We start from the raw sequence: 27,328 nt of genomic DNA, 5'->3' as shown, positions 1-27,328 counted from the left end.
TAATTAAATAGGTCACTAAGAAAAAGCAGTAAGAAAAGATTCAGGGATCACTGCTAGGTTTCTCACTTGAATGAACTCAGTATATGGCAGTACCATTAAATAAGGAAAGAAGGAGAAGAAGGCATCTGAAGGCAGGGTAAGGTGGTAGACAGTTGATGAGTTCTATTTTAGACCTGTTGAGTTTGAAGTGCCAATGCAACACTAAACAGAAATGCTCAATAAGTATTCCAGCACATGAAACTCAAAGCCAAAAAGGCAGAGTTCTTCAAGTCAAATGGAGCTTGTAGAAGTACTTGATTAGGCTCACATTATGTTTAACTTTAAAAAAAAATAGGAAGATGTCACTTAAAAAATGAGATTTCAGGCTGGGCACGGTAGCTCATGCCTGTAGTCTAGCACTTTGGGAGGCTGAGGTGGGTGGATGACTTGAGGTCAGGAGTTCGAGACCAGCCTAACCAACATGGTGAGGCCTCATCTCTACTAAAAATACAAAAATTAACTGGGCATGGTGGCACGTGCCTGTAGTCCCAGCTATCCAGGAGGCTGAGGCAGGAGAATTGCTGGAACCCGGGAGGCGGAGTCTGCAGTGAGCCGAGATCGCACCACTGTACTCCAGCCTGGCAACAGAGTGAGACTCTGTCTCCAAAAAAAAAAAAAAAATCAAGATTTTTATATCAGATCTGGCACTACTGAGCATTCACGGCAATAACTGGCTGGAGCTAAGTTCCAATTCCCCTCTTTAAATAGGGCATACACTTCACTGCAAACCACAGCCTTGTGATTCTCTATATAAATCAAAACCCACTTCGTTCATTTATGTTAATGGCCTGACCCATGAAGGCACTTGTTTTTGATTTTTTTTTGTGTGTGTGACCCTGGTCTAAAAACCCTAATCCCTGATCAGGATCACAGAAAAGATCAGGGCTAAAAAATAAATTTAGAATCAATACAGGCTGTGGTTAAAACTGCAAGAATGATAGCGAGAAACACAGGTTTGAAAATCATCAACACAGGCTGAATCTTGGGGCAAAAAAATACTTAATCATGCAGACTTTGTGCTTTATAATATTTCTATTACCTTAAAAGTGGCCTTTACCATACTCAAATCTTAATTCAAAATTCACTTTCCCTGTGTATATTTTAATCTCTTCAGCAACACTGTTAGTCTTTAACCACAAATGCTAAGTTTCCTATTTATTCCCAGGTAGCTTTTTTCAGGAATTGCTAATGGCATCCTACATATCTGTATGTTCTAAAAATGCTAATTAAATTAAATAAAGTATTCCCCTTATACTGAGCATAAGTTATGCCCTGGAACTTGAAGAAACAAAAGAAGAACCAGAAGAAGGTTGGAAATACACTCTAAGAGAGAAATGTAACGGATTCATGTTATTTACCCTGGAAAAGAGAATTAGAGGGAAATTCGAATAATCTAGGTACCCTCTACGACATGGTCCTGTGCTGAACTTTGTAGGTGGTAAACAGTAACACAAAGGCGAATCTGAAACGGTCCTTGCCTTGAAGAGCCTATGGGCTGGATGGAGTACTATCAAGTTCAACAGTCAGGTGAATTTCTTTCTGAGATGAGAGTTTTAATACATGAGAAATATATAACTTAAAGAATTATTCTCTAGCATAAGGCAGCTAGAGAACCTCAATTTAATACCTTATAGTCAACAAAAATTAGATCTGAATAATAAGAAAAAAGTCAAAGGTTCATTTTTGTCAAAAACAAACAAATCTGTCTGGTTATTTTTTAAATATAAATTATAAAAGTTATGACTGCCTTCATAGGTAAGTATAAACAACAGGTATAAATTTATCTACTCTTTCAATAATTTTTATAGGTAAAAGATAACTAGATGATGTTACAAAAACCACAGATGAACAGCAGCCAATTTTGTAAAAGGCTAGATGGATACTGGACAGCTAGACAACCACTTACTTGGCTGCTGGAACTAAAGAGAGGAGAGTGTCAGTTCTCCCATCTATGCTACTTTTCTCCATGGACAACACACAAATAACAATGGATGCTAGTCTAAACATTATCAGATCAGTGAGGTGAAGAGAAATGAAGTTAATAATAAGATCCCGAGTAAATATAAAAGTTTTAAAGAACTAAGAAGTTAAAAAAAAAAAAGCAAGAGAGAACCAAGGTATTAACAATACCACTGAAACACACAGAAAACACTAGAAATTCCCGAAAATAAAAACGCATCTTACTTATGTTGAACTTTGCTCCCTCTGGTGGTCACTAAAGGTTTTACTAGATGCGAGTAGAAACGGAGGAAGAGGACAAGAGAAGTGGAATTGCAGAAATGAAGTTAACCTTCATCTATATATCAGACAAACGTTCAATTTTCAAAGAAAACCTTTTTTAAAAGAAGAATTTAGAGCTCAGTGTTATGGAGGTAGCTCTGAGGATTACAGAAACAGTCACAAGTGAAGATACTTCTAGGGAATGGGACTGAAAGTGTGTGAGTGTGTGGGGCAAGGTACTTGTTTTAAAAGTTTCATTTTATACTCTTCCACACTGTTTGAATTTTTGTTTCCATAAGCCTCTATTATTTTCATGAAAATATTATTTAGTGGACAATGTGGAGGAATACCTAAGTCTTTTTACAAGTTTACAATCAGTATATTTCGCTTCTCAGAGTAAAAGCCACAATCCTTTTTACAGCAGGCTATATACCATGTACCCAAGTCTGCCTCATTTTCTACTTCTCCACCCCTTGTTCTCATATACATTCAGTCCTCGTTGCAGTTTCTAGAGCACGTCAGGCATGATTCTACTTTAGAGACTTGCACTGGCTGTTTCCTCTATACAGAATGTTCTTCCCCCTGTATGGCTCATTCTTTCACTTAATTTCAATCTATGCTCAATGTCACCTTTTCAGTAAGCCTCTCCTGACCATCTTATTTTAAATTAAGAAAGTACCCCTACCTCCTGTGTGCCCTATCCTTCTTCCCTGCTTTCTCTCCATTTTAGTGCTAATTACTTTCTAAGACACAACATTTATCAATACATTATTAATATTTACTATAATATTTACCTTATTACTTATCTCTGTCCGACTGTAAGCTTCCTAAGAGCAGGGGTTGTTCTGCTGGGTTCAGTGCTAAATCCCAGCCCCTAGAACTACAACTTGCACACAGTAAGTATAAAACTAATGTGTGAAATAAATGACTGACTAGTATCAATAATGCCTTAAGAACAAAATGCCTCATTTTATATTTGGTTCAACATAAAATGGTAATCTATTACAGATTAGGATACAATTATACACACAAAATACATACTATTAATCTTTTAATCAGTGATATCTGGAGAAAGATCATTAATGTCATTAATGGGCTGCTTTTTTGTTTTTGCCTAATGTATATGACTAAGATACCAAATACACTCAAATGTAATCATTCTGCTATTAGTACTTGAAAGCTTTTGTATAATAGGACTCAAAAGAAATAGTACCCATGCACCTTGAACAAGAATCTTCTCCAAAGAGCTATGGAAAATATCAGATACTACCCGGGAATTATGAAAAAATACCTAATTCTTTAATTTGGAAAATGTCCTCTTCTAGAACTATTAATATTTATCAGGGACAAAAACACATCTTTTTGTCCAGAGTGGAAAATAACATTAAAATTACTACAAAACTTACAGTTTGGTGGTCCTGCTTTACATGTCAACATTATTTATTTACAAGCAAGGAAGTCACTTCAGAACAGGGTTACCTCATGGCTCAGGGCATTCACACTAAAGAAAATTATTACCCTTCCATGTGATCATTGAGTCAATTTAGTAGCAGCCAAAAAAGCAAGGTGACTGGGGTGCAGTTATTTTCCAATTTCACCAAAGTTTTTACAAAACTGCCTTATTATTTGTCAAAACTCATTGAATTACGTACTTAATGTTTGTACATTTCACTATACATAAATTTTGCCAAAAAACAAAGTAAGACTCCTATAGAGAACTTTATTGGTAAATTTTCTTTTCACAGTGGTATAGGTTAGAAATTCTGAAACTACTTTCTGTATATTCTAGACTTAAGCAAATGAGTAACTACGTTGAGGATACTGGGAGCAAGATTGTTCTGTTGGAGAAAGGAGTTACAAATATGAAAGAGGGAAGGCTATCATGTACCCTGTAGTGTTGGGTTGGAATTACAGGTATGAATATAAACTTATGGTTTTTAGTATATAAGTAGATAAATATATAAATACTGATATAGGATATATATGTGTGAGAGTAATATAAGTATTAATACATGTATACACATGTCTGTGTCTACAATGAATATGTATTCAACATGTGTATCTATGTATGTATGTATACGTATACATACATATGTTATGTATGCATGTATATACAAAATGTGTGTATGGCTGGGCGCGGTGGCTCACACCTTTAATCCCAGCACTTTGGGAGGCTGAGGCGGGTGGATCACGAGGTCAGGAGTTCAAGACCAGCCTGGCCAACAGGGTAAAATCCCGTCTCTACTAAAAATACAAAAATTAGCTGGGCATGGTGGTGGGCGCCTGTAATCCCAGCTACCAGCTACTCGGGAGGCTGAGGCAGAGAATTGCTTGAACCCGGGAGGCGGAGGTTGCAGTGAGCCGAGATCGCACCACTGCAGATCTGTCCAGCCTAGGCAACACAGCGAGACTCTGTCTCAAAAACAACAAAAAAAGTATATCTATAGATACATATATTTGAGGGTATGTAATTTTAGATCTGTCTTCTGAGAGGGCCTAGAAGCAATGACACTCCAGTAGCAATGAACATACCCTAGCATCCAGACCTTGGTTTCTAAATACTATTCTCTACTAGAGAGTTAAAGAGAAGCAGCCACTTCCAGGGATAAGGCAGAGCAAACATCAGATAAGTCTGTGTAGTGGGCTGAATTGTGTCCCCCAAAAAGGTATGCCCAAATCTTAATCCCAAGTACCTGTCAATGAGACCTTAATTGGAAATAGGATCTTTGCAGATGTAAGTTAAAATGAGGTCATACTGGATTAAGGTGGGCCCTAAATTCAATTACTAGTGTCTACCAGAAAAAGGAGAGGGAGATTTGGATATAGAAACCTAGGGAAGAAAGCCATGTGAAGACAGAGGCTAAGAATGGAGCTAGGCTGCCACAAGCCAAACAATGCCTGGGACCACCATAAGCTGGAAGAGGCAAGAAATGATTCTTCCCTACAACCTTCACAGGGAGCATGGCTCTGCTAACACCTTCTTTCCAACACCTCCACAACTGTGAGAGAATAATTTTCTGTTGTTTTAAACCACAATGTACTCGTCTGTGGTACTTTACTACGGTAGCCCTAGGAAACTAATACTGCTTGAAACGTCTTGTGCCAAGAAGTAAGAAAATGCTCAATGATGGGGACATATCAAAAAGGACATAGAAGCCATCTTGAAAAAGCTCCAAATGGCCAAATAAATGCTTTTAATGAATTATACTCCACTGAATAAAAGAGAAATCCATGAGTTTATACCAATATAACTAAAGGAACCACCTTGAAGGTACTCCCAGTAGCCAAAAAAAATAATTTTAATGGATTATACCCCACTGAATAAAAATCCATAAGTCTAAACTGATATAAATACATGAATGTTGAGAGAGGCAATCTACTATGAGCCCTGGGTGTCCCTACACATTCTTGTTCAACAGACCAGGCCCTGACCATTCTTTACCTGGGCCATTTCTCAGGATTGTGTATGCAGAAAGCCATCTTCAGGGATGAGGTAACATATCTCCATCCCCTGACAACAATCAGGCTTGCTTCCACCTGCTAAAAAAGTGGTCAATCCCCATAGCTCAGTGCTCCTTCCCTATAGCACAATACACTGCATATGTAAGAATCCAGCTAGGCCCACCTGCATCATCCCTGTGGAATTTGAGGGACACAAAAAAATCAATGCAAACTAAATGAAGCTCATACAGTTTGCCATGCCATGAATAATAAAGTCCTTTGGCTCTGACCCAAGAGTCTTATGCTTTCTGCCAGCATCTAAGAAACAGTAACAGGCTAACTTACTAGCTTCCAGGTAGAGTAAAATCTCAGACCTTTCACAGTTCTTGACAACGAATAAATAAATAAATGGGAGGAAAGTTCTCGACAATGAATAAATGGGCAGAAAGGGAAAGTCCATCCTTACAGTGGAATGCTAAAAAATGAAGACAAAATTATGGAGTTAAAAAAATAATTCACAAATATTAAAACTAGTGGGTGAAATCTGACTAGGAAAAGGATATTTACATAGTCCAAACTGTTTCCCCACAAAGTACTCACTAATTAATTACAAAAGGAATTAACTTCCCATTAATTACAAAGGGAAAAATAGGAACTTCCTCTTAGAGAAGTCTGGCAGACACCACCTTACCTAAGTGATCAAAGTTAACATCCCAATATTGGGACAAACAGATATCATGTACCTCCTGGTATGATGCATTGAGGAAGACAAAATTGTGTGGTATTCTTCCTAAAAATGTATAATCTAAATCTAATTATAAGGAAACACCAGGCAAACTCAAAATAAAAGACATTCTACAAAACAACTGGTCTGTAATCTGCAAAAGTATCATGGGCAAGAAAGGGAAAAAAATGGCTGAGAAACTGCTCCATTAGAGGAGACTAAAGCTACATGACAACTAAATACGATGCATGACCCTGCATTAGAAGATGGATCAGCATTTGAAGAATCACCATTTGAAGAATCACTATGAAGGGCATTATTAAGGACATTATCATTATAATGATAAATTTGAATATGGACTACATACTTGACAATACTAAATCAATGTTAAAATTGCTGATTTTGATCATTATAGTATACTTATACAGTAGCCCTCCTTTATCCACAGTTTCACTTTCCACCGTTTCAGTTACCCACTGCCAACCCAAAATATGAAATGGAAAATTCCAGAAATAAACCATTCCTAAGTTTTGAACTGTGCACCATTCTGGGCAGTGTGATGAAATTTCACACCATCTCACGCCCTCCACTCCAACCCACTCCATCCCACCTAGTACACAAATCATCCTTTTGTCTAGCCAGTATAGTCGCACTGTATATGCTACCTGCCCATTAGTCACTTAGTTCCCTTCAAGGTTATCAGATCGACTGTCAACTGTTGCAGTATCATATTTGTGTTCAAGTAACCATTATTTTACTTAATAATGGCCCCAAAGTACAAGAGTTGTGATACTGGCAATTCAGTGTGCCAAAGAGAAGCCATAAATTGCTTCCTTTAGGTGAAAAGGTAAAAGTTCTCAACTTAAGGAAAGAAAAAAATCGTATCCTGAGGTTACTAAGGTCTATAGTAAGAACAGATCTTCTATCCAAGAAATTGTGAAGGAAAAAAAAACTTGTGCTAGTTTTCCTGTTACACCATAAACTACAAAAGTTACAGCCATAATGTAACATAGAAGACAAAAACATTTACTTTGTGGATTGAAGACATGCACAGAAATGTTTTCCAACCGACAGCAATCAGGTTAGTACTAGCCACAGTTTCAGGTACTCACTGGGGGTCTTGGAATGTATCCCCTGATAAGGAGGGACCACTGCATAAGAAAAGGTTCTTTTTCTTAGGAAAAAAATCCCGAACCAGTGATAAAGGAACATGATGTCTCCAACTTATCTCAAACAATTTGGAAAAAATGTATTTATGTGTGTGTATGTGTGTGTGTGCGTGTGTGTGTTACATACATGTGTGTCTATGTGTAAAGAAAGAGAACGATAAAGCAAATATAACTAGTGGTGAATCTGGATAAAGGCCTTACAGAAGTTCCTTATATTATTCGAAACTTTAAAAACAAAATGAAAAAAACTTACCCTCCCCCCAAAACAAAGGCAAAATAATTGCCTTAATTATAGTAGACATTGAACAACATAGTGTTGAGATAAGATGAAACACATAACAGAAAGCATAGTCATTTTTAAAGATGAATTTTAAAGCATTGTTTTATACCTCAAGGTACCACAGAGCTTTGACAAAAATAATGGCTGCCTTGAATTTTTTACATGTATACATACACTTAAGTTTACACCTTATAGATATATTTCCAATATCAGCTGTAGAACAGATAGCAGAGTGGTTAACAACAGGGCTCTGGACTCATATAAATATAGGTCTAAATCTAGTGCCATCTTTTGTTGGTTGGCTTTTTTTTTTTTTGAGATGGGGTCTCACTCTGTCACCCAGACTGGAGTGCAGTGGTGCAATCACAGCTGACTGCAACCCTGAACTCTTGCATTCAATGGATCCTCCCACCTCAGTCTCCTAGGTAGCTGAGACTACAGGGCACACCACCATGCCTGGCTAATTTGTTTAGTTTTTTTAAAATAGAGATGGGGTCTTGCTTTGTTGCCCAGGCGGCTCTCAAACTCCTGGCCTCAAGTGATCCTCCTGCCTCAGCCTCCCAAATTATAGGAATTGTAGGAGTGAGCCACCACACCTGGCTTTAGCTGGTTAATTTTAGGCAAGTTACTAAATCTCTCTGTGTCTGAATTTCCTCATTTTTAAAATGCAGATTATAGTAGTTTCTAACTGTGAAGGCTTTTTGTGAAGATACCAAAAGACAATACATGTAAAGAACTCAGCACATTCAGCCCAGGTGCAGTGGCTCATGCCAGCTACTCAGGAGGCTGAGGCAGAAGAATTGTTTGAACCTGGGAGGCGGAGGGTGCAGTAAGCTGAGACTGTGCCACTGCACTTCAGCCTGGGTGACAGAGAGAGACTGCATCTCAAAAAAATAAAAAAAGAACTCAGCACATTCAGAACGAGTGTTGTTCTTATTTTATTTTTTAGAATATCAAAAGAAAATTATTATTTAACCTAAAAGATAATGAACTAAATGCCAAATCTCTTCTGAGATGGAGGTTATGATCTGCCTCCTAACAGTTTAAAAGTAAAGACAAAAAAAAAAAGCTATGAGTCAAAGGGTACCAGCTCACTGTTTAAACTAAAAACTAAAATGTAAATAAAAAATAAAATTCCTCCTTACAACTGGATTCCAATGTTAAAATACTTTTAGAATAGTATGTTATATATTCTTTTATTTAATGTATTAAATAATGTATTAATTTTTTAAAGTTTATTATTTAATGCATTAAATAATTAATTAAAGAATATAAAAGTGCCTTTGGTTCTGCTTGGTGGTTTACTCAAGAATATGTTCAATAGGTTAGATTTAGACATTTTTTAAAAGCATCCTTAACATCTGTTTGGAATCTGCAAGTCTTTTTTTTTTTTTTTTTTTTTTTTTTTTGAGACGAAGTCTTGCTCTGTCACCCAGGCTGGAGTGCAATGGCACAACCTCGGCTCACTGCAACCTCTGCCTCCCGGGTTCAAGCGATTCTCCTGCCTCAAGCTCCCGCGTAGCTGGGACTACAGGCACCTGCCACCATTGCTGGCTAATTTTTGCATTTTTTATTAGAGACGGGGTTTCACCATATTGGTCAGGCTGGTCTCGAACTCCTGACCTCAGGTGATCCACCCACCTCAGCCTCCCAAACTGTTGGGATTACAGGCGTGAGCCACTGCACTTGGCTTGCAAGCATTTTAAGAGTAATAGTTAACAAAATTTTACTAAAGTACTGAAGGTAAGAAATCATAAATTCTGTCTTTTATCAGAATTTATAAACTAAAATGCCTTCATAGGCATTTTATGCCTATGAAGTATATGAAGTAATGCCTTCATATACTACACCAATAGTGTAGTATAAATCAACAGGGAAGGATGAGAACACAGTGACTGGACCTGAAAAATACTCTGCCTAAAGTCACTCACATTCAAGTTTTGTTTCATTTTTAAACATTGGGCAACAGTTGTTCAGGCTGAGTTCAGCTCAGGGGGCACCTGTTTTGAGCACTGATTTTCAGATTTTAAGCCCTCAGAACCTTGAGATACATATTTGTATGCACATTTGGTGTCTTATAAAAGATAGTAAAATAGAAAATTTCTGAAAATGAAGACTCATGCACATCAGAAACATAAGGAAATTTCTTACGCCTGTAATCCCAGCACTTTAGGAGGCCGAAGCGGGTGGATCAGATGAGGTCAGGAGATCAAGATCAGCCTGGCCAACATGGCAAAACCCTATCTCTACAAAAAAAAAAAAAAAAAAAGAAAAAATAATTTAAAAATTAGCCAGGTTTAGTGGTGTGCACCCGTAGTTCCAGAGGCTGAAGTGGGAGAATCACTTGAACCTGGGAGGTGGACGTTACATTGAGCCAAGATCCTACTACTGTGCTCTAGTCTGAGTGATAGAGTGAGACTCTGTCTCAAAAAAAAAAAAAAAAAAAAGAAATTTTTCAATGACTTCTAAAAGGCAGTCATATTATTAAAGATATCCAAAGTTGGTTATCTCTCCCACTTTGTACTCTTAAGATACATTTTTAATATGTCATAATATATAATCTTTTAAAGTTCCTAACAAGTCTGAGATTTTTAAGATTCCATGATTAATGGAACAAATTCCTTCATACCAGTAACAACTATGTACCCATGAAATTATGTAATTATTACAAAAACACTGAAAATTGTTTAATTCATTAACTGCTAAAATGTTTGGCCTTAATATTTTTATTGAAAAAAGTTCAATTTGCATTTTTTACGTGGTACAATGCAACCTCTATCTCACTGAAATACCTGTTAATCATTTCACAATATTCTTAAATAGTAACCTCACCTTTATTAAATTCTTTCTAGATGTTCTCCAATAAGGGTATATTTAAGTGAACAATATCCAATGCTTCCAAAGTCCAAAGCAATCTCTTTTCCTGCTGGATTCCCTACATTTACATTATTATTGTTTTACACTATTAAAGATATATATTTTGATGTTTTATCTTCTCTATTACACTATAAACTACATAATGGCAGAAATCATGTCTTATTCATCTTTTATCCCTAATAAGCATTTTGCGCTTGCATAGAAGGTGATCATAAAAAAGAAATTCAAGAGTAACCTTCTTTTTTCCAGCATGATAATCTCAAGTTAAACTCTTTCCAATTCTTACGTAATTCAAATTTTTCTGCTTTCAAAAACTCTGCAACTCAGAGACGTTCTCAGCCTCAGTAGCTGGTTATATTACTATTTAAGTAATTATTATTAATTTTTTTTTATTTTTCTGAGATGGAGTCTCACACTGTCACCCAGGCTGGAGTGCAGTGGCCTGATTTTGGCTCACTGCAGCCTCAGCCTCCCAGGTTCAATCGATTCTCCTGCCTCAGCTTCCTGAGTAGCTGGGATTACAGGTGTGTACCACCACATCCAGCTAATTTTTGTATTTTTAGTAGAGATGAGAGTTCACCATGTTGGCCAGGCCAGTCTTGAACTCTTACCTCAGGTGAACCACCTGGCTTGGCCTCCCAGAGTGCTGGGATTCCAAGTATGAGCCACCACACCTGGCCAGCAATTATTTTATTAGATAAATATTACAATAACTTTAAAATATTTCAAGAAAGTAAAACTTTAAGCATGTTACTTAAAACTAAGCTTAGCTTTAGACATTTATTTCAGAGAAAGATCATAAGTTTTTGGAAAGTATTATTTATAATCATTAAGTCTTACCTGAGGATTCCAACCTGGATCTAGTTTTTTAACTACTGCGATATATTCCTGCATTGCTTGGCTGGGGCTTGAATCACCAAGTGCTTTCCACGCTTCCCTACAATATGGAATATCCAAAATGGCCTGTCATTATGCAAATAACACAAACAGCATTTTTCTTATTATTAAAAAAATCGTATGCACATTTCAAGGGTCTCTGAATATAGAGATTATAATAAGCTATGGATAGAGAAGTTCTGTCTTTTTGCATTTACATTGGTCTAGAGCTATACAGACCTTATTGCCCTACCTAAGCAGCCTTTTCAGACATTTTCCTAATCTCCCTTCCCATGAAATTTTAAAAACACATATACAATGCATACCTATTAAGTTTTGAAAGACCACAAACCACTGTAATCTAAGATTTTATAACTTTCTCAAACCAAATTTCACCTCTATTGAGGATATATGATCTACAGACTAATACAGATTATTCTCATAAATTAACTGTGCTTATGGCATTTTGGTCGTACAGAAACTAATCATCACATAAAAAACAATTATTCCCAAGGAAAATGCATCAAACTTCTTACTAAGATACAAGAAATCCACCTTCCCTTTCTGCTGTTATCTCATCTATAAGCTTCTAGTAACTGATCCTGGGGACTTAGTCTGGGACTTCAAAAGTAAGGGATGTTGAGGGCAGAAATAAGAATACTGGCCAGGCTTGGTGGCTCATGCCTGTAATCCCAGCACTTTGGGAGGCTGAGGCAGGTGGACCACCTGAGGTCAGGAGTTTGAGACCAGCCTGGCCAACATGATGAAACCCCATCTCTACTAAAAATACAAAAATTAGCCAGGCGTGGTGGTGTGCGCCTGTAGTCCAGCTACTCCAGAGGCTGAGGCAGGAGAACTGCTTGAACCTGGGAGGCAGAGGTTGCAGTAAGCTGAGATGGCACCACCGCACTCCAGTCTGGGAAACAGCAAAATTCTGTCTCAAAAAAAAACCCAAAAAACCAAAAACAAAACAACTAAAGAATACTAATGAGTAAGTTAGGGACTTCCTACAATATAAATGGCAAAAGCAACATTTTAGTCCTGAGCTTCCTTTTGGGTCATCTTCCCCCCACCCCCAACTCCCCCCCCCACCGCCCCACCCACAGGCCAAGACAGGCCTTCTTCTTGGTTTTCCCTGCCAGTTCTTTCTAAATTCCAACCAGGGTTTCTCGATTTCCCTGATTTGCTGTCAAACAGAACTCAATCCCACATTTTTTTTCACTACCTTCCTGCTTCTATGATGAATATAACATCTTTCTGAGGTTTTCTAAATTTATTTTCACTGAATTCCTTAAGAATTACTTATATGCATCATAACACTTCACCCCTAAATCAGCTTACACAAACTCAGGAAATTTATCATCAATTACTATTATATAATATAGGGGCTATACATTCAGATTTTCCTGATTGTCCCAATAATGTCCTTTATGGCTTTCTTCTCCCACACCAGGAACCAATCAAGATCCACACACAGCATTGAGTTTCATGTATCTTTAGCTTTTTTGTCTTCCACATTGTTGGTATTTTTTTTTAAGAGTCCAACTGTTTTATAAAATATCCCTCAATTTGAATTTGTCTAATTGTTTGCTTACCTACATAGTGTTCTTGCCAAAAATGATTAATCATGATTAGAATTGGGTTAAATTATTTCAGCAGAGTAATATATAGGTGACATGCCCTTTTCAATGCATCACACTGGGGGCACATGATGTCAGTCTGTCCCATCATCAATAAGATTCATGGCTTGGTAACAGCAGTAACTGTCAGGTTTCTCCCTCATAATTAAAAAGTAAACAGTGGGTCAGCCTGTAACCCATGGTTTTGCTCCCCAATAGTTTTTCACCTAGCATTTTAACAACTTTTCCTCAATAGTTTTTCTCCAATAGTTCCCCAATATTTTGTCATCTAATATTTAATCATTCGTTGATGTTCTTGCCTAAACTATTATATTATGGTGGCTATAAAACGTGAATTTTTTAATTGCTAAAAACAATGGAGAAACAGGCAAAGCATTGAAAAAAAATAAAGGTATAAAATTTCATAAATTATAACAAAAAACTCACAGTCAACGTTAACATCAGGTATTCTTTAGAACAGTAATATGTTGGTTGGTTATCATCAACCAAAAAACTTGTGCAAGAATATAATCAATGCACTGCTTCCTTCACTGAGACTGTCCTATACAAAAAAATCAGCTGAACTAAACAGCGTGGTTAGTGACATACGTGATTTACATCTGGGTTCAAGCTCTGTATCTCCTAACAGTTAGGTAACAAACGGTTGGCAGGCAGGAAATGTATCCAGGGGACCAGATTTTATGTGAGACTGCTCTAGAATGTAAAGTCAGAACTCATATTTTATCACTTCCTCTCTCTATAACCATATTTTATCTTTTTTCTTTTTTAACTCTACCTTCTAACCTTCTTTTAATTCCAGGGCTGATGCTCCAAAGCCTTCCCTTCTATAACTAAGATTCCCAGTTGTATGCAATTTCTCTTTTTTCACTTAGACAAGGTAAGAGAAGATAAGGTCTCATAAATGACAAGGGGGAACTTCTGAATTATAAGTTAAAAAAGTTTGCAAAAGTATACTCTTTTTTTTATATACTCAGAGAAGAAGAGAAGTTAGTATCTGGTTTTGCCTTTTCACTGAATTTTTCCCTTCTTCCCAAGAGTACTATAAGCAGTTATTTACTGTGGCATGGGTGGGGCAAGGAACACAAGAGTAAGTAGCAAGAGACAGGGAGATAAAACCGGGACAAGGAAGATGGGTGAAAAATGGGGATTTATCCTGCTCTTCTGCCCTTCCCATCATTCCGGCCTTCTTCCAAAAATCCCTCCAGAGGGGAGAAGTGGTGATCCATTAGGGGCTGAATGACAGGAAAGGAAAATCTCAAGCAATAGCCCTCATGGTATTAAAATGTAAGGCATGTATGTCTGTTGTGAACCACTTATACTTCAACATGCTAGCATAAGAATCCTTCAGGAGACTTAGCTAAAAGTAGATTTCTTTAATCTCTCCCAATTGCCTGTCATTAGTACAATCTACAGCAGAGAGATTAATATAAAAATAATTCTTTAATCAGCTCACTGCTTTCTAATTCCTAAACACCTGAACCATTTCCAACAACCTCATTAAAGATTCCAAGAATTCCTTACCATTTTTGCTTTCCTTCAAAATCAAAGAAGCTTGGTTTAGGAGTATTACAATTTCCAACTTTGACCTAAATGAGGGAAGGAAAATCAAGAACTTATTTTTCAAAGAAATGTCTGGGAAACTTTTCCTTTTCAAATGTATTATGTATATTCAGTAACCATAGGTTGGAAAATATTTGCATCTATATGGAATAGCAAAATTTAACATTCTTTGCCAAAGCAAACAAAAAAACCCAAACAGAATCAAACATTACATACAGCCTACTTCGGCTTACTGCATTAAACAACTATTATCTAATACTGTAATACAGAAAAACTGTGATAAACGGTTGCATTTTGAAGTTAGTAGATTATATAGAAGACAAGTTATCAATATAGATTATATACTCTTTATTACCATGTATAAAGTAAAAGAATTTTTTAACATGCAATTAATAAGGTTTAGAATTCATAATTTATCAGAATTCATAACACTATTTTTTCATGCTGATTCTCATAACTCTATTAGCATTTTAACTCTCCAAAATTCCAGGGAAAAAAGTGTACTACTTTTAAAGTGCCCTATTATGAAATTCATCAATATAAATTTGGATGCCAAAAGCCATGCAAAAAATTTCAGGGGTTCTCAAAAATACAATTCTATTTTTCTACAATAGTCTTATCATCTTTTGTTTGAGGTCAATATTTAATTATAATCCTCAAATGACATTTGTAGTTAAATTGAACAGTGAAATTTTCATTCAGAATAAGCATAAATGAAATTCACACAAGTGTAGAATTCACTATACAGGCCCTGATTCCCACTGCCAGAAGTCATCTTCCTTCCTTATGAACTCTTAAGAGCATTTACTCTATATATCTTTTATGGTACTTTTCACTTTTTCTACCATGTGTTAGAAAGTTTTGTGTAAAGTCTCATCTTTCTATTAGAATAGAGCCTGTAACTGTTCTTAACTCATCCACAGAACCTATCTACTTCTCAGGGATTTTCCCACTGTCTCCCATTACTCTAACTGATGCCTTCACCTAACCAGAATGATCTACTGACTGCCTTAGGTATTCCTAGTTCAGGGTTTTGCTTGTTACTCCACTCACCTGAAATGCCTTTTCTTCTTTCCTCAGCTTTTCAAGATGCTGCACGACCTTCCAGTTCTACTCAGATTTCAGATTCTAAGAACCCTTTCAGTCTACAATGATCTTATCTACCTCTGAATTCATAACAATTACCACCTCTATCATTTGCTTAGCGATTAATCGCATGGCCCTATGCTATTATTAAAATGTATACCTACATAGAAGCAGCCCTGTTATGATGGAATAGAGAGAATAAAGGGTGAGAAAGAAGGAGCCACATTTCTTGAACAATCACCATAGACCAAACACTTCACATATTTTATCTCGAATGGGCCAAAAAAAAAAAAAATCCTGCTAGGTATGCCATCACAAACTCATTTTATAAATGAAGAGAGAAGCTCAGAAGGGTTGTCTCAGTTCACACATTAGTATATCCCAAATTAGTAGTCCAGATTTAAATCCAAGAGTGTTTGACTCCAAAGCGCAATATCCCTTTACTACATCATTCTGTCTTAACTGCTAAATAGAGTCTGGGCTTCAATTCTGGACTCTCTAAAATCACATGAACTACCAGACTGTTAAAAATATTAAATGAGATAAATTGTATAAACTTTAAGACATAAAAATGGCAATTATAACTATTTTTGTTTTTTATCCAGACACTATCCAGTGGCAGAAACAAATGCCAATAGTTCTCCATTTCTCCTACAGTAACAGAAGTCTCAGCTGGACACATGATCATCCAGCTAAACATTATACATGGCCATCCAACTTCTGCCTAGGTTCTGGGGACTGGATGTGTGGAAGAGTGATACAAATACCTTCCTTAAAAAGAAAAGGGGCTTGTCTTCCGCTTTCCCTTTGCCCTGGATAGGATATACATGTGGTGATGGTAAGCCACCTCTGACCATGAAAAAGGAACTTAGGGCAGCAGTTTTCAAATTTTTTAGTCTTGTAATCCCTTTATACTCTCAGAAATTAAGAATCCTAAAGAGCCATCATTTATATGGGTTATATCTATTGATATTTACCACATTAGAAATTAAAACTGGGACATTTAAAAAATGTGTATTAATTCATTTAAAAATAATAAACCCATTAGATGTTAACATAAATAACATTTCATGCAAAATAACTATTCTAAAAAAATTAGTGAGAAAAGTAGCACTGTTTTACATTTTTTAATTTTTTTAATGTCTCGCTTAGTAGAAGCCAGTTGCATTTGCATATCTACTGCTGCATCCAGTCTACTGCAATATGTTGTTTTGGTTGAAGTATATGAAGAAAATTCGGCTTCACGCAGATATGTTGTTAGAAAAGAGAGAAGTATTTTAGCAGCATTTTCAGATAATTGTAGATATTCTTCTTTGATACTATGCCAAAACCTAACAGATGGTAGCTTAAGGTCAGTTGCAATGAGGAATCTGAACTCATATCAATGAATTTTTCATACTGTTAACACTGAAATCCATTGGTCTGACTTGCACTTTGAAAGGCATCTTTTACCAACACATAATTTGTAACATCATTCCATGAAATATTTAGAAAATATGGTTTACTGAGTTACACAGACTTTTCAAATGTTGACACATTTCATGATATAATAGCAAACGTTCACATTCATGACTGTCACCACTTATCCCATCAAAAAAATTTTTAAGTACTGGGAAGCTGTCAAGCTCATGGTGGCAGATACAGATTTTCCAAATTTCCCATTTTCACTTGAAGGTTCAAATGTTATTACTGGCAACAAATACTTGAGTTGTTTTCCTTGAAGTGACAGGCTTATTTCATTCATTTTTTTTTTTTTTTTTTTTTTGAGACAGAGTCTCGCTGTCGCCCAGGCTGGAGTGCAGCAGTGCGATCTCAGCTCACTGCAGGCTCCGCACCCCCCGGGGTTCAGGCCATTCTCCTGCCTCAGCCTCCCGAGTAGCTGGGACTACAGGCGCCCGCCACCTCGCCCGGCTAATTTTTTTGTATTTTTAGTAGAGACGGGGTTTCACTGTGTTAGCCAGGATGGTCTCGATCTCCTGACCTCATGATCCACCCGCCTCGGCCTCCCAAAGTGCTGGGATTACAGGCGTGAGCCACCACGTCCGGCCTCGTTCATTTTTAAGAAACTACCTGCCAAATACCCAAATTTGAGTAGGTATAATTATCTGTGAGTTGTTAAGTAAAAATGGAAAAAAGTATATAGTTCATTTTGGAACTCAGAAATTACACAAGTGCTTTTCCTCAAAATAGTTAACATAATTCAGTATGCAGCAGAAGTACTTTGTGTGTACTTCCCATCTCATCAAACAAAATGTAAGACTTGACTCAAGGGTTAATATTTAATAAAGTAGTATTAAGGCACAGTGGCTCATGCCTGTAACCCCAGTACATTGGGAGGCCAAGGCAGGTGGATCACCTGAGATCATGAGACCAGCCTGGTCAACCATGGCCAACATGGTGAAACCCCATCTCTACTAAAAATACAAAAATTAGTCAGGTGCAGTGGCAGATTCCCTGTAATCAAAGCTACTCGGGAAGCTGAGGCAAGAGAATCGCTTGAACCTAGGAGGCAGAAGTTGCAGTGAGCCCAGATCACGCCACTGCATTCCAGCCTGGATGATAGAGCAAAACTCTGTCTCAAAAAAAAAAAAAAAAAAAAAAGTATTATTAAATAGTATCTTATGAAGTCAACAGGAATTCACAAATTTTCATTACTCTCCAGTTTTCACAGCTGTCAACTAGCTATCTTTAGGAGGGAGAGTGTAGGCTGATGTAAACAGGGACCAAAAAATTGTTCATTCATTTGATTTTGTTGAAACTTTATTAAAAGATTATTTTAAAGCCATAGGCTTATCTGAGACTAATAAAGCTATGATGCTAAGTTTAGAGCTCTCCCTGAGAAAATAAGGTTTGTATCTCAGCTTATTTTTATTATCTTCCTGCCAACAACCTCATCCAGCCTACAAAATAGGGTGCTATTCTGAATACAAAACGTTATTTTATAAATTTTGATCCAATATGCAGAAATGATATTGGACTTTCAACTTTATTATTCTATCAAAGATGCTATTCTTAACACTATCTCAGAATTTTGTCAAAAATATTTAGGAGATTGATGAAAACTGTGGCCCAGTGTCATATGTAAGTAAGCATATTATTCTCTAATAATGCAGAATTTTATTTTCAGATACAGAATATCTCTAAACACCCTAAAGTCAAGTTCTTGAAAGGATGAGGGACATCCCTCTTTCATATTATCTGGATGAAGTGAGTATACCTGAGACAGAATGGTTCCCAAGTCGATAGGTGACTACAGTTCACTGATGACTTAGAAATATAGTATTTAATAATGACACCAATATCAATAAAGATACGTCCTAGAAGGAAAAATAATATTTTCCAGGGAATTTGGGGAAAATTAGTCTCATACTGCCCAGAGAATCATCAGACATATTACAGGTCCTAAAATATGATTCTCAGTAAATATGTGTTAAATAATCAAAAGTTTCACTCTGATGTTATTAGGACAAAGTATAACAAATGACCAAAGAGAAAACAGATATCTACAACTTTTCCAAGAAAGCTAATTCCAAGGCCAATTTGGAGGTAATTTTCATTCAACACTATAATTTATACCATTTGTTCCTACAGCTTTATCTCTCAGGTCACATTAACTGATATTCATAATAATGACCATCAACCTTCAAAACAAGGTTCATTTTTACTCGGTACATCCAGTTTAAGAACACAGTGGGGCTGGGCATGGGGGATCATGTCTGTAATAACAGTACTTCAGGAGGCTTAAGCAGGAGGATCGCTTGAAGCCAGAACCTTCAAGGCTGCAGTGAGCTATGAGTGTGTAACTGCCCTCCAGCCTGAGCAACAAAACAAAATCCTGTCTCTAAAAAAACTTTTTTAGTTAAAAAAAAAAAAAAAAAAAAATACAGCAGGACCTCTCCCCCAACTTATTTTTCCTTTAACAAATACAGGGGAAAATATGTAACTATGTCAAGAGGCAAAAAGAAAAAAACGTTACACATTTTTAATAAAACAAAATAGACTATTTTGTTTTATTAAAATAGACAACTAAAATTCTATTACCCAGAATTTCCTTTCCTCCAGTGTTCCAAAGAGCTGTAATTTTCCTGAACTTGTCAGCAATTTTTCAGGTGTGTTCAAACCTAGACTCCTCAAGTACTTTGTTAGGTCTCTTAAAGCAAATGTCGGTCGGGCACAGTGGCTCACACCTGTAATCCCAGCACTTTGGGAGGCCGAGGCAGGCAGATCACCTAAGGTCAGAAGTTCAAGACCAGCCTGGCGAACATGATGAAGCCCCGTCTCTTCTAAAAATACAAAAAATTAGTCGGGCATGGTGGCAGGCACCTGTAATCCCAGCTACTCGGGAGGCTGGGACAGGACAATTGCTTGAACCAGGGAGGTAGAGGTTGCAGTGAGCTAAGATCCAGCCACTGCACTCCAGCCTGGGCAATAGGAGCGAAACTCCATATAAAAAAAAAAAAAAAAAAAGCAAGTGTCAGCCAGGCGAAGTGGCTCATGCCTGTAATCCCAGCACTTTGGGCAGGTGGATCGCCTGAGCTCAGGAGTTCAAGACCAGCCTGGGAAACCAGTGGCAAAACCCAGATTCTCTGCAAAAAAAAAAAAACAAAAAAAAAACCAAAAAACAAAACAAAAAAAAAACTCTGCAAAAAAAAAAAAAAGTGAGTGTCATGATGTTTTTGCTTCTCTGCAAAGTGTCATGATGTTTTTGCTTCTCTGCATTCTCTGTACGCATTATACCCAAGTGTCTTGCACATAAAAGCTGCTGAACAAATATGTGTTGCTTATGATAAAGCAATTATTTTCCTTCTGGTACCAACCAATGTCACCCTGAATTATAAATTAAACATGTCTATACACCTTCCTATTTCCAGGTAAAGTTCACAGCCTTAGACTGAGTCAGGAGCTACAGTCCAGTTCTGACTGATGTATCTGTATGACCCTAGGCAAGGTGCCTACTCTCTATGGCCTTCCGTTTCCTTTACTGTAAAAGAAGGGCATTATTTCACCTGGTGTTCATAGCTCTAAAATTTTTAGATTGTAGCAAACAGAAAGGAAGACATATTCAACGAAAACATAAATCAAAGATATTTAGGATTTTATAAAAATCACAATAAAAGTTGTAATACTGCATTTTGCATTGCATCACATTATTATTTGAGGTGGAGTTTCGCTCTTGTTGCCCAGGCTGGGAGTGCAATGGCGCGCAATCTTCGCTCACCGCAACCTCCGCCTCCTCAGCCTCCCGAGTAGCTGGGATTACAGGCACGCGCCGCCACGCCCGGCTAATTTAGTACAGACGGGGTTTCTCCATGTTGGTCAGGCTGGTCTCGAACTCTCGACCTCAGGTGATCCGCCCGCCTCGGCCTCCCAAAGTGCTGGGATTACAGCCGTGCGCAACCACGCCCAGCCCTGCATCACATTATTACAATCCTATTATCTTTTTGGATCTCTATATAGTTTTATTAACTTTACCATATTTACTTCCATGTGGCCCTTTGGAAAGAGTAAATGAATGATAAATCTTATTTTATCCTCATTTTGTAAAGGTTCTTGGGCTGGTAAAATGCAAAATCACTGAATAAGTCAGAGAAAAAAACAGAAAAACAGTGTCCAGCTAAATAAACATCACTCCTAGGAAAGCAAACATCTTTTCCACTTTCAGGATGATGCTCACCCCCAGCAGATGGTCAAAAAAACAAAACAAAATACACATACACAAGCTTCATTACACCTATTAACCACACATGTTTGCTATCAGTTGTTGAGGGAGAAGGCTCCGCGTCTTTCTCCCCCAACCACCCTTTTTCCCTGCTACTTTACCTGTTTGTACCTGGCATACAGGTACAAGAGCTGCTCCCTGCTGGCCACCTGAATCAGGCCTTGCAGGTGCGCGGCAGCCTTCTCAAACAGCTCGGCCAGGCAACTGGTCTCCTCGATCTCAGGGCTATGGGGGAACTCCACCTCCCCGGAGTCGTCCCCTGAGCTCAGCTCTCCACCGCTGTCGCCGGTGGTGGCCCCCGCGGGCAGGAATGATGAAGCCATGTCTCCTTGCTCGCTCCGTCCCTCTGTGTCCGGTCTGTCCTCCTTGGATGGGGTGTAAGGCCGGCTTGGAGGCCTGGCCCACCAGTCTAGGTCCCAAGCCTGAGCTCCAGTCGGACCCAAGCTCAGTCGCGGCGCGCTCCCTCACGTAACCCTGCTCCCTGCCCACTTCTACTCCCTGGGCGTGCAGAGCAGGCTCCTCGACCCTCTGCCGCTCTGCCCAGCCGACCCGGTCTCCTCCGGTTTCCCTCCGGCCAACAGCGCGCTCAGGCTCGCCTCAGGCCCCTCCAACGGAACGGGGGTCGAGGGCCAGTGAAGCGGGGATGCAGGCGAGCGCGGGGCGCGGTTGGCGCTGGGCCCTGGGGGCGGGGCGGCGTGCGTGCCGGCGGCGTGCGCTTCTGTGAGGCCTGCTCTGCGCCGGCGGGGAAGCGTGGGCGACGCTACGCTGGACGTCCTTCCCTGCCGGAGGAGAGAAAGTGCCGTCAGCTGTAGGGGCGTCTTTTAATCGTTTCGCTGAAATTAGCAGCGAACTCCGGAGCCCGCCACCGGGATGGGCCCCCGGGGGTGAAGGAAGGAGGCCGTCTGTGTGGTAGTGTAGCGGTGAGAGCGGAGTCGCGGGAAACGCGGGACTAAGGACTAAGGTTCCGCCTGCCCCAGATTGTGCGCCCCAAGCGCCCCCAAACAGCCCTGCGCGCGGATCTGTTGCGGGCGCGTTGGGCGCTGTGTTGAATGATGAAAAACTGCAAGATGGGGCTGTCCCGCCTTACTGTGTGACTGATGAGTGGAATCTGCTCTGCGTGTTTCGCTCTCCACACCTTCGGAGCCCGCACCTCTCCGGGCCCGGAATAATAGGGTTTGGGGAGTGCGGCGCGCGCCTTAGCCCAGTTCTCATCCCGAGCTCTGCGTTTGACACTGTGCTTTGTAGACGCTATACAGTGAAACCAGAAGTACGGCACAGTTCTGCCCTAGAGGAATGTGCAAAACTTTTTTTTTTAACTGTAACATTAGGAGTGGTTATGTCCTAACTGTTAAACACAACGATGTACTATATATTCATTTAGTATTCAAAACAATGTAATAAGCACTATAAGAAGGGTACAAAGAAAGCGTTGTAAACAGTGGTTATTGACTGGGGTTAGGCTTGCGACGGGTGGACGGACGGCTGGACAGGATGAGGAAGCAATGAGAGAACACAGGAAGGTGAGAAAGCTTGCATCAGGATTCAACAAACATTCCTTAAGTCTCCAGAAAGTTCCACTGTTAGTGCCTGCTGTCAAGGTGCTCGCAATCCAAAGGAATGTTTAATGACCAAATTCTTGCAATTAAAAAGTGATTAAGAATAATGTATTGAGGACTTGATCACTACAACATACGGTAGGTACTCTTATTTTACACATAGGAGATCAGCACAGAGTGGTTAAGTAACTTGTCAAAGGCTGCACAGCTAGCAAATGGAGGAGCAAGGAAAAAGAAGTTAGCTTGCATGTGGGGTAATAATGGATGATGAACCCGACAAATAGACTGAAGGAGAGATAACATGGACTTTTATATCTTTCTGTTTCTAGAATTTTTATTAAAGTGAGAATTGAATATTATCAACGGCTTTTTTGGCATCCTTGGAGATTATCTGCTTTTCCTCCTCTAGTCTTCGAAAGGAATTATATTAACAGTTTCTATTTTAATGAATTATATTAACAAAAATAAATTTGGGATTTAATGAATTATATAATAGCTAACACTGATAAATTAATATGCATTATTTCAAAACCTAGTTTTGAGCATTACTTCTGTTCCTGGAATAAACCCATTATGGTCCTGGTTTGGTTGTTTTTTAAAACAATTTGTAGGTTCAGTTTGCTAATATTTTTATTATCTTTACAGCTCCATTTAAAGATGTCATTAACCTATAGTTTTCTATACTTTCTTAATTTTGTATCAAGGTAATAGAATCTTTGTACAATGCATTTAGAAGTTTTCCTCTTTTTCTGTATTCTGGAAGAGTTTACATAACATGGGAAAGAGAGCAACCAGAATTCTTTTACACTGCTGCTGTGAGCATAAATTGGTAAAATCACTGTGGAAAAATGTTTGGCACTATCTACTAAAGCTGAACATAAATATACAACAATTTGACTCCTCCCCAGTGGGAATATATACATGGCATTCACCAAAAACATGTACGAGAACATTCATAGCAGCACTATGAACTAATTCCTAATTGCTCCAAACTGGAAGCTCCCGAATGTCCATCAACACTAGAATGGAGATAAACTGGTGTGTTTATATGATGGAATACTATTCATCAGTGAGAATGAACTAATTACAATGACACAGAACAACATGAATGAATCTTAAACATAATGTATCCAGGAAGCCTATACTCAAAAAAGTATGTATTGTATGTTTGTAGTCATAAAAAATTCAAAATCAGGCAAAACTAATCTGTGGTGTTAGACTCAGGATAGTGGGTAACCTCAGGGTTAGTGATCTGAAGGGTGCATGAAGGGGACTTCTGGAAGTTGGATATGTTGTTTCTTAAGCCGAACATTAGTACACTGATGTGTTCACTTTATGAAAATTCATTTATAATTTATGTACTTTTCTGTATGTATATTTGAATGAAAAATGTATTATAAAACTAACATGTAAGAAAGAAAAAGGAAAGAGTCCTTAACATTGAGAAGCTGGCCTGGCACTCACAGCTAGGCCTTGTTATTCTCCTATCGGATAGAAATAATCTCACAAAATAGCAACTGCAGACAAGGTCACTCTGAAATCATGATACAATGATACAAAGCAAACCACTTCATTAAGCTTTTCTAAGCACAGACAAAAAGCTCACCTTACTGACTGAAAAATACAACACCTTTTTCTTGGCCCAAACAAATAACTACTACTTCTTTAAAATTGCAGCTTTATTCTCATGCTAGTCACTTCCCCATAGATAAGACTGCGATGCCCAAGATCTCAATCTTGTTACAGTGGGTAGCTAGTCAGGAATGAGCAGGGCGGGAGAGGGCTCCCCACCACACACACACATATCAGGAATGTCGGACAACCATCGGGTGATGGTCAAGCGGTTGTTAACTGTCTCACTAAAATAATAATTGATCACAGCTGGCGCCAGGGAACAGCAGGCTCCTGATAGAAAACACCTGAAACTAGTGATCAGCCGCTTCCCGATAAGATCTCAGGAGTGTGGCGAGTGGGCTCAAGCATGCGCATGCAGACAGCCCACCCCAAGGGAAGAATCGGGGAGAAGTAATGCAAGACCCCAGAAGTAAGCCAATGTATAAAACCCCAAGGCCAGGCACACAGTGGCTCACGCCTGTAATCCCAGCACTTTGCGGGGCCGAGACGGGCGGATCATCTGAGGTCAGGAGTTTGAGACCAGCCTGGCCAACATGGTGAAACCCTGTCTCTACTAAAAATACAAAAAAAAAAAAAAAAAAAATTAGCTACTCAGGAGGCTGAGGCACAAGAATCGCTTGAACCTGTGAGGTGGTGGTTGCAAGCCAAGATCGCGCTACTACACTCCAGCCTAGGCAACAGAGCAAGAATCTGTCTCAAAACAAACAAAAACAAACCCCAAATCAAAATATCAAGCTGTGTACTTGCCGTTCAAGTTGCCTGTTTGGCTTTCTTCCAAGCATACTTTCCTTCTTTTCGTTCCTGCTCTAAAGCTTTTTAATAAACTTTTACTCCTGCTCTAAAACTTGCCTGGGTCTCTCCTTCTGCCTTATGCCCATCAGTTGAATACTTTATTCTGAGGAGGCCAGAATTGAGGGTGCTGCAGACCCCAAGGGATTCACCACTGGTATTACTATTTTGAAGTCATGTGACTCGGATACGTTTCCCTGCTGACACAATCATAGACTTCCCCCAGCTTTCTGACTGCGTCCAATTGACAGCGTATTCCCGCTTCTTTAGATGCTCCCCCAAATCACCACAAAGCCCAAATTGTACAATAGGTTCTTTCTTAACACCCTTTTACCGAGGCCGCCCATTCTTCCTCAAGGTGTGTGTTCTTCCTCACTGCCACCAGAAATAATTCCAACTTGGTTAACTACAGATGTGTTCCTGGAGGTCTCTGCCCGAAGGACATTGACAATTGAGAAGCTTTTATTTCTTGAAAAGTCTATTAAAATCCCAAAACTATCAGGATCTGGTGACACTGAGGAGACAGATCTTTTACCATTAGTGTTTCCCTTCAGGCATTTCTTGGGAAAGATAGTAGAGTTGACCCTGGAACAACACAAGTTTGAACTCTGCATACATTCATACACAGGTTTTTTTCTATATATATTGGAAAAAGTTTTGGAAATTTGCGACAATTTAAAAAACAGATAAACTGTATAGCCTAGAAATATTGAAAAATTAAGAAAAGTATGCCATTAATGCATAAAATATGTAGATACTCATCTATTTTATCATTTAATACCATAAAATATACACAAATTTAATTTTTTTTTTTTTTTTGAGACGGAGCCTCACTCTTGTTGCCCAGGCTGGAGCACAATGAAGCGATCTTGGCTCACTGCAACCTCCACCTCCCAGGTTCAAGTGATTCTCCTGCCTCAGCCTCCTGAGTAGCTGCGAGTACAGGTGCCCGCCACCATGCACAGCTAGTTTTTGTATTTTTAGTAGAGATGGGGTTTCACCATGTTGGTCAGGCTGGTCTTGAACTCCTGACCTCAGGTGATCCACCCGCCTGAGGGTTGGATTACAGGTGTGAGCCACTGCTCCTGGCCCACAAATGTATTATAAAAAGTTAATATTTATCAAAACATACACAAACACAGACCGTGGCACCATTAACAGTTAAGAGAAACTGAAACATAACGATGCAGCATTAAATCATAACTGCATATAACTCATACATACTATAGTGCTGTACTAATTTCATGGCACCTCTCACTGCTATTGCAGTGAGCTCAAGTGTTTTGAATGTATCCACTTAAAACACTTCGTGATGTTAATCATCTCCACAAGAGCAGTTGTCTCTCCAGTAAATTGTGTATCATAGTAAAAAGTGATCACTCACGGTTCCTGTGTATTTTTCATCGTGTTTAGTGCACTGCTGTAAACCTTGAATAACAGTGGTACCTATACAAAGTGCCACTAGCGATGCTGTAAGTGCTCCCAAGAAGCAGAGAATAGTCATTACAAGGAAAAGTTTAATTGCTTAATAAGTACTGTAGATTGAGGTCTGCAGCTGCGGTTGCTGCCACTTCAGGCAGGGATTCATCTTGTAAGCAAAAGAAATAAACTTACAGTATTGGTAAATAAGTACAATAATAATAATTACTATAAATGTATTTTCTCTTCCCTATGGTTTTCTTAATGACGTTTTCTTTTCTCTAGCTTACTTTATTTC

The 27,328-nt window shown here is 38.6% G+C and overlaps 1 protein-coding gene across 3 annotated transcripts in view; it reads right to left on the bottom strand.

Annotated features, from left to right (window-relative positions):
• The window catches only part of ACBD6 (acyl-CoA binding domain containing 6), a 223,403-nt gene extending 200,770 nt beyond the window's left edge, over positions 1-22,633 (bottom strand). For all 3 annotated transcript variants that reach the window (XR_004032595.1, XM_030823916.1, XM_030823917.1), the window contains exons 1-3: positions 21,733-22,633; positions 14,788-14,852; positions 11,591-11,687 (exon numbers count right to left, since the gene is read on the bottom strand). Coding sequence is in view for 2 of the 3 variants with exons in the window: in XM_030823916.1 (XP_030679776.1) it covers positions 11,591-11,687; positions 14,788-14,852; positions 21,733-21,954 (384 nt within the window). In the remaining variant the exon portion in view is untranslated. The remainder of the gene's footprint in view (positions 1-11,590; positions 11,688-14,787; positions 14,853-21,732) is intronic.
• Between the last annotated feature and the right edge of the window lie 4,695 nt (positions 22,634-27,328).

The sequence above is a fragment of the Nomascus leucogenys genome, chromosome 12, assembly GCF_006542625.1.
Source record: "Nomascus leucogenys isolate Asia chromosome 12, Asia_NLE_v1, whole genome shotgun sequence".
Taxonomy (NCBI): Eukaryota; Metazoa; Chordata; class Mammalia; order Primates; family Hylobatidae; genus Nomascus; species Nomascus leucogenys.
Note: the sequence above shows the minus strand (reverse complement) of the source record. Positions and strands in the feature narration are given on the sequence as shown.